General features: G+C 31.5%; 1 protein-coding gene across 1 annotated transcript; it reads right to left on the reverse strand.

The window, feature by feature from the left end:
* Positions 1-458: 458 nt before the first annotated feature.
* Positions 459-4,884, reverse strand: LOC101502755 (bet1-like SNARE 1-2). The gene is made up of 6 exons (XM_004497797.4): positions 4,714-4,884; positions 2,533-2,689; positions 1,701-1,757; positions 1,562-1,621; positions 1,381-1,466; positions 459-956 (listed from the first exon to the last, which is right to left on the reverse strand). The coding sequence occupies exons 1-6, from the start codon at positions 4,725-4,727 to the stop codon at positions 929-931; spliced, it is 402 nt and encodes a 133-aa protein (XP_004497854.1). The 5' UTR covers positions 4,728-4,884; the 3' UTR covers positions 459-928.
* Positions 4,885-8,316: the final 3,432 nt, after the last annotated feature.

The raw sequence follows: 8,316 nt of genomic DNA on the forward strand, positions 1-8,316 counted from the left end.
TATGTTTGGAAATTTGAAAAACCACAGCATCACTGCACAATTCCACGTACTCTAAGATTTCCAGCTTTTCTAAATGCACGTCCAATGCACATAGGGATGCGAGAAAATTCCAATAAAAGTGGATCCAAACATACTATAACTAGAAAATACATGTAAAAAATGAGCGCCGAAACAGTACTGCGTGTAACCAGTAATGAGTGAATATCACCCCATAAGCCACCAGCCTCCCAACAACAAAAACAATGGGGGCCCAAAAACTTCGCCACGTCACAACAAAAACCAAACACTTAAAAATTAACCATGTATAAGCACATAGTGACTTTTAAATGCATTTAAGATTTGATACAAATAAGCATTTCAACAAATTTACATGAACACCTGGGCGTGCTTTATAGTAATGTCGACATTCATGCGGTTAAAATGTGGAATGTAGAGGCCATAAAACTGATGAATAACGGTAATAGAAACAGCAGAAAGATGCTTAGTCTGTATAACTGAACAATAATATTTATATGATTGCTATTTTACCCACAAATAAATATAATATTCAGAGATTGGCCTTTTGGTTCTACAGAGAAAAAAAAAAAGATTGGTCTGTTGGAATATGATATGACTGTATTCGACATGGTGTGTGTAAATGCCCCTAATAATTTTTGTGGAGGTAAGTAAATATAATTATTCCATTTATAAGTGATCAATGAAACCGAAGGTTTCACTTCATCCTAATATTTTGGAGTGGAGTCAGGTCAGGGAAGGGAAGTATGCAATAGACTTTCGATGAGCTTCATCAGTAAGTTTCAAAGCCCACAATTCACAAGCAAGTTTCAAACCATCTCCATGCAAATTGTTCAAAAAATTTACAGCACAGGAACAGGATTTTACTTCCAAACATCCATCACCATATTTAGTCAGCTTTAACATAACGGCTTCATCCTAGAGTAAAATATCCAAGCATCCTGCAAAACAAGTGGTAGTCTGCATCAATAAATAGTAAACATCTAATCCATGTTATTATTCACCTCAAGTTTTTCCTGTGAACATGATCAGAGAATCCAAAATACTAATTGATTAGTAAATGTCAGCAGGGTTGACCAAACAGCTGTATTCAGTGGCTACTTAACTTCACTATGAAACTTCCCAGCTTAAAGCATACGCTTATCAGGAAATAAAAAGGGAAGAGGGTTAAAAGAAGGGGGGGAAATGCCTTTTATAGTTTGATTTATCTTAAAGCTTACCTTGTGCGTGTACCTACTAAATTACATACACACATCTTCTAATATAATTGCAGACAGGTTCTAAAAGGGCTAACATTTTTGTCTCTATTGATATTCACTTCAGTCATGTCTGAACAAAAAGTGAATGGATTATTGAACATCTTACCTAATTAGATAGTATATGAATATGAAGGCAAGTGTGAAATAAGCCGCAAGTGAGCATGTTTTCCTTGTCGATCTCTTCTCAAAAACCTACAAAATCCAGTTTCTATGCACTAAATCATTTTCCAATAATGTGGTCAACAAAAGCAGATAAAATGAGGTACATTAGGAGGTAAAAATGTTACCATCTTGAATCGGTCCATGGTACCCAACATCATACCCCTTGATCCATCCATTTTGTTGCCCTAATTTACAATGGAATCTTGTCAGAATAGAGAGAAGAAAGTTTTTCACAAAAACAGGCAAAGTATGTACTTTACGTACCACCCGGTCAAGCAAACTGTTATGAGTCTCAACCTCCTCATGTATATCACCTGTTAACTGTTGATCAAGTAAATATTAAAAGTCCTTTGAAGAAAGAAAATTTAAGTTAATGGACAATTTCATTTTAATCAATCTGTTGATAAAATAGCAAGTTAGAAAATTATGCAGTGTAAACAATAGGTAATTTTCTGAACTGTTAATTTAGTTATTGACCGATATTTCATATTATTGATGGTTAATACGATGCAAACGTACACGTTTATATTAGTAAATTCTAATAGCATGCCAGTTACGACAGGGCAAGAGTTTGGTTTTGGATAAGATATTACCAGCAAATTAAAGCCATGTGCACATAGAATCTTGATAAACAAATTGCAAGTATTTTGTGGCCAGCAACAAACATGAATTCTCGATCCCTTTTGGTGACCTTTTATTTACAAACACAGTGATGCCAGTTTTAAAATAAAATACTAATGCATTTGTTTTTAGAATACAGTAAATTAGAAACAGCGCAAACAATTTCTCCGCAGTATTTCAGCAAGTGACCCAAACAAACATTCATAGATTATAAACAAGTAATAATAATATATATGCACGATGTATAACCATCTTTAAACAACAACAGGACTACAGAAAATAACAATTTCAACACTATGGCATAATCAATTATAGCATGACACAACAACATTTTTTAGTTCGAAAATCTAAATGAGGGACCAACACTTTCGGATTTTAAAATAGGGGGACCAATTTCGTGAAGTAAAAAAGTTAGTGGGAGAAAAACTACAATTAAGCCTAAACAAAACTTACTTGCTTTAGAAAAGTAACTTACTCGCTTTAGAAAAGTAACTTTGTCATGCAGACTCTCTATGGCTTTATCATTATCATGCTCATTTATTTCAGGTGCGTAAGAAGAAGAAGCCCTTAAACCACCTTCCTCCAGACTATCTATACCATCTAAAAGTGATGATCTCGATGACCGATTATCTCTGTATTAGAAAATCAAACAGCTTAAGAGTTAATTTACAAGAGATCACCATTTTTTGGCAAAAAAAATAGATTAGTGAAATGAAATCTTCTAAAAGATGGCAAAGGCATCAGGAAAAATAATAAATGTTAGCTGTAAACTTTTAACTCAGGTTGGTTCTCAATGGTTTGAAATCCAAATAAGAAGCTATGTAATTTCTATAGTCAATCATGCTCATGGTGGCTTGAATTAAAAAACCACAATGAGTTACCAATGATAAGTTAAACAAGATTGGCAGAAACCTGAATAAATTGAAAAAAAGTGATAGAAAATATTCATAAGAAGAAGTTTGAATCAAGATGAATTCTGGATTTGCAACAGCAGATATAGCCAGAAAAAAAGTAAGATGCAGTTGAAGTACTAAAACAGTCCTCGTGTGGTGAAGAAAAAAATATTTAATAAAAAAAATCTCACATTTGACTCAAGATAATCCTGAAAGTTAGGAAATAAAACTCTTTATATGACATATGAGCATACATCATGTTCGCACGCAATTTTCAATGACATGTCGCTTACAGAACTAAACCAATGAATTTTCCTCTACTAATCCCCCCTGATAATATATTCTACAGATTCCTTAATGTAATGATTCTTTTGTACATGCGTCAAGACAAACAACATTTGCAGAAAACAAAACAAAACAGTGACAATATGAAATTGAAATAACTCAATGAAAAAGTCACAAAACCAAGACACAAAAAACCGAAGACCAAAGTATCTAATGAGAAATTTGACTACAAATGTTCATCTTGATTTTCAATGTAAGACAATTTTTTATCTAATTCTTATATTGTTAAATAAATCAAGAGTCAATATCAACTCACAAAGGATGATATGATACAGGGCAACAAGTTCAAGATCTTAGATGATTTAAAAACTGAATAACGAGGCACTAGGGAATTAACATCAAGACATTAAGATAACATCAATCAATAAATAAATGAAGAAGATTTCACTTTTCAGAATGTTATCCTTCCCTTCCCTGAACTCAAATACCTCCCACTTTTAAAAACTTGTCACCAGTTTCAGAAGCATTAAAATCACACTCTTTTTTTATTCAAAAGCAGTAATAAAAAAAAAAGCATTAACCAGTTAGCAAGTATTTCACATTTTACCCTTTTTTTCCCTTCTCCTCGCACCTTCTCAAAATAAGGACTCAAGCACCGTACCGAATTTCTAATTACATATGAGCTCTGAAGCATGGGTACATCTATCATGGTGAAGTACTGGTACTGGGTACTCCTATCGTACTCGTATCTACACTCTTTTTTCCTCATTATTCCATTGCGAGTGAAACTGGTGATTTTCTTATATATTGATAATATTATTTTTGTACTTGAGTTTATTAGTTGATGTAAGCGAATATCAATTTTTTATTTTTTTAAATTTTATTGTGAATTGAACAATTTATTCTCTTAGTTAAATTATAAAAAACAAAATCATGTTTTTTAACTATGATTTTTTTTTAAAATATTGTATCTCGTGGTACAGATACTCGTATCTATGCATCATAGCATGAGGTTTGGAATCAAAACAGATAATAATTTATTTTATGGTCAAAACAGCTTATAATCAAAATATCAGGAAAAAATAATCAACTTCTCCCTAAAAGTCAATCCTTCATAAAAAAAAAAAAAAAAAAAAACACTGAAATTTTGATTATAAGTTGTTTAAAATATCAAATAAGCTTTATGATCCTCTTCAACTTCACCTTATTTGACAATAGCTAATGAATAGTGCACATGGATTCACGGAAATAGTTATTCCCGGAATTCAAACATTCTTCAAATTCAAACCTATAAACAACCCAACCATACACCAAAAGCATATTTACAATCACCGAAATTGTCTAATGGAAACAAAATGCACAGAGCACAAGCAAAGGACATCAATGCAAGATCGCCAATGTCATACATTGCAATTCGCAAGAAAATATAAATATATACGTAAATGAAAATCGAGAGAATCAATGAGATAAAATCGAACCTTCTGTAATTCATCTCTGTGTAAATTAAAAACTTGCGATATCACTGAGAATCAATGATGATGTGCTAGATCTTGTTCGGATGCTTAGAAACAGTGAAGAAACAACGAGAAAGCTCCTTTTCGTTTGAGATCTATCTATAAGCAACGTGTAACTGAATTGAAAAACTCATAAGAAGAAGTGCCAAGTACTATCTTATACGGTGTCGTATGAGTTATTAGTATATGAATATATAAAAAAAATTTATTCTGACTAGCTAATTATTCCAATCATTTAAATTGGTCAATACAAACGTGTATTTTTATTCATTAAAAAATCTATTAATAAAAAAAGCATATTCATAAATAAATCATTTTCTGATTTTTATTATTTTATTGTAATTTTCAGTCAAACAAAACTATAAATTCTAATTTACAAACACATAATTTAATTTAAAATTGCCTTTATAAAATTATTTAAAAAGATTTCAAAGTGAAAGTAGATGAAAATAAACTTACAATAATTTTGTTAGATTTTAAAGTTTTATTTTGGATGGTTTAAAATCAACCAAATAGAATGAAACAAAAGAGAGATTTTATTTTACTGTTTAAATGGTTTATGACGGAAATAAACAAAAATTTATTTTATTGTTTGAAAATTTGTCGAAATAGAATAAACAATAATTTTTTATTTATCTTTACTCTTATTTATAAAAATTTATTTTAGAAAACAGAAATGTATTTTATAAATAATAAAATAACAAAGATACATACATGAAATGCATTTATTTCAAAATATATATATATGCTTAAATGTATGTTTGGTTATCTTATTTTGTTTAAAATTAACTTTTAGTCTTTCTATTTCTACAATTAGATATTTGATCTCCTATTTTACAGCTTATTGGATTTTGTTGGTCCTTCTATAGAATGTTTAATGTTCTTATCTTTTTCTGCACAATTTTTTATTGTTGTTAGCGACAATTGTGCTTTTGGTGTTTAATGAAAAAAATAAAATAAATATTAATTAATGACGTAAATTTAATTTTATATACTTTAGTTGTATCACATCAATGCAAATTTACTCTACAAAAATAAGAGGAGATCGACAATAACTCTATCACGAGAACAGTCTCAGCCCACCGCCCCAGATCATTTTCTACAAAATCTTAAACAAACAATTGCTCAACAACGTTCTCCACCTGCTGCTCGAGAACGTTCTCCATCTTGCCCCACTTAAACTGTCACTCAAGAACGTTCTCCACTGCACCACTACAATTGCAGCTTAAGAACATTAAGTGGCTACCTAAAGTTACAACTGCAGCATAATAACGTTCTTCACCAAACATTCTTCACCCTGCACCCCTACAACTCCAGCTTAAGAACGTTCTTCACCAAACATTCTTCCTTTCTCCTCCAGTCCACCTAGCCGCCCTTCCTTTTTTCACCACACATCCACTGAGGTATCTATCGTCCCTTTTCCCTTCAATCCATTAAGTGACATATGTTCTCAACTTCCATTTCACTCTACATCAATTATTTCACCGGCTTTTATCTCTCAACAAAAAACCAACTCATCTATCTTTGACATAAGTCAGTTTCTCATTTTTCCCGACACCCCTGGTCCATCCATTCATCCCCAGCCACTGCCCTTCATTTGCAACTTTCTCATCCTTTTGCATTATTGATGGTCCCTCACACATCACTCTCCCTTCTACCTCTAAAGACAGCTCCAAATGCCATGTTAAACATCAAAAAGTCGAGCAAGAGTCAACCATCTAATCAATCCTGGATGCATTCCAGAAAATTATGGCGCGGCAACATCATCATCATAAGGAATATGCTACTCTATATGATTGTATGGCAACCTAGTTTTCTCTAAAGCTTGGGATTGATCCTCCTCAATTGAATTTTCCTCCCTCTTTCTAGGCAGTTCTGAAACCTTCCAAATCTTTGTCTTCTAAAGGATCTTCCCATCCCTTTCTAAATAGGCTTTAATTTTCATTTTATCTCATATTCCATTTTGTTATGACAAAGGGGAAGAATTAGTTTAGATTTATTGTACTCTGATATGTACTAAGAAGTCATTTTGTAAATTGAACTTTTGTATATTTTAATCAGTTTGAAACATATGCTTACATTTTGTATATTCATCATTCTAATTGCATCAATGAAATTTTATTTTAGGTTCAAAATCTGAAGCACATTATGAGGGGGGAGCTTTTAAGCTCTTTATGATTCAAATTAGAATCAAAATTAAAATCTAAATTAACATGTTTTTCATCATCAAAAAGGGGGAGATTGTTGAGGCAAAATCCTAAATTAATATTTTGATGTAAACAAACAAAAGTTAATTAAAGACTCTAATTATGATTCTAATTAATGTGTTAATTTAACATGTGTGTTTAAGTGTAATAATCCAAGATAGGTATTAAGCAATGCAAGCAAAGTCGGTTTATAGAAAAAAGAAAAAAGTGAACAAAATAGAACCAAGAATGTTTTTGACAAATACTAGAAAAACAAGAACGTTCTCCACGTTTTTTCATTTTTATCAAGCAAGATCAAATCATCTGTTGATGCAAGAAAATCTCCTGCAAATTACGAATGCATTTCTAATACATCTACAAGGAATATACAGCTCTCACATCAAGAAAAGAAATACTCCAAAAGATCAAAGATTAAAAAGCACAAATGAAAGAAAAAATGACAAATGATCATTCTCAAGCATAGTAACATCAGTCTCCAGAATGATAAAAAAATTCTCCAGCATGTAGGCATTATTCTCCAGCATGTTAACAATAGTCTCCAGAATGATAATATCATTCTTCAGTATGTTAACATCAGTCCCCCACAATGATAACATCATTCTCCAACATATTAACAATCAATCTTCAGCGTGTGTACATCATTCCCCAACCTATTTTGCACGACTCAAAGGACAATCTTGATCTGGATACATTAAGAACATCTCTAAGATGTTTGTGTGCATAAACAAAGGATCATTATAGTCAAGAATGAGATGTTATAGATCAAAAATTATTATCACAGAAGCAAAAATGCAAAACGTTCAAGTCAAGAACATTCATGGTTTAAAAAGTCTGTTCTTTGGTCAAAACTGACACATGACAGTTGGACACTTTCCAACGGTCAAAATAATTATCATCAACCTCTTTGAAGCCCATAAAAGGAACCTCAAGCTAAAGGAAGAATGAGAACTTCAAGTGCTAAGAAAATACATCACTTACATACACTTACATACTTGAAAGCTTCTCAATTGCAAACAAAATATTCAGTTATGTTTTCCTCTTCAAATATCATAATCATTCCACTGAATTCTTTTATCAAGAATCTATTCTCAAACACGAGTTAAGCATACTCAAATTATATCAATATCTTTAAATCATTATTATGTAAACTCAAGAATATAAGGGTTGTTTATAGTTTGAGTAGTTTGTAGAAAATCTTTTTATGGTTAAAAGGTGAATTGTAAAATCCTCTCTAAAGATTAATATATGACCTGATTGAATCCCTTTCTGGGTGGAAATGAATTTTTATTTCAAATCAAGGTTGATCTTAACAAAACTATGTAAAACCAAGAACTTTGTAAAACTAAGAACATTCTCCATT

The sequence above is a fragment of the Cicer arietinum genome, chromosome 4, assembly GCF_000331145.2.
Source record: "Cicer arietinum cultivar CDC Frontier isolate Library 1 chromosome 4, Cicar.CDCFrontier_v2.0, whole genome shotgun sequence".
Taxonomy (NCBI): domain Eukaryota; kingdom Viridiplantae; phylum Streptophyta; class Magnoliopsida; order Fabales; family Fabaceae; genus Cicer; species Cicer arietinum.

Bases quoted from the DNA above. Each gene is read 5' to 3' on its own strand.
- LOC101502755 (XM_004497797.4), bottom strand. The intron at 1,758-2,532 runs GTAAGTTACTTT...CTTGATCAACAG, and splicing joins AAGTTACTTTTCTAAAGCGA to TTAACAGGTGATATACATGA. The intron at 957-1,380 runs GTAAGATGTTCA...CTTGTTTTGCAG, and splicing joins TTCATATACTATCTAATTAG to GATGCTTGGATATTTTACTC.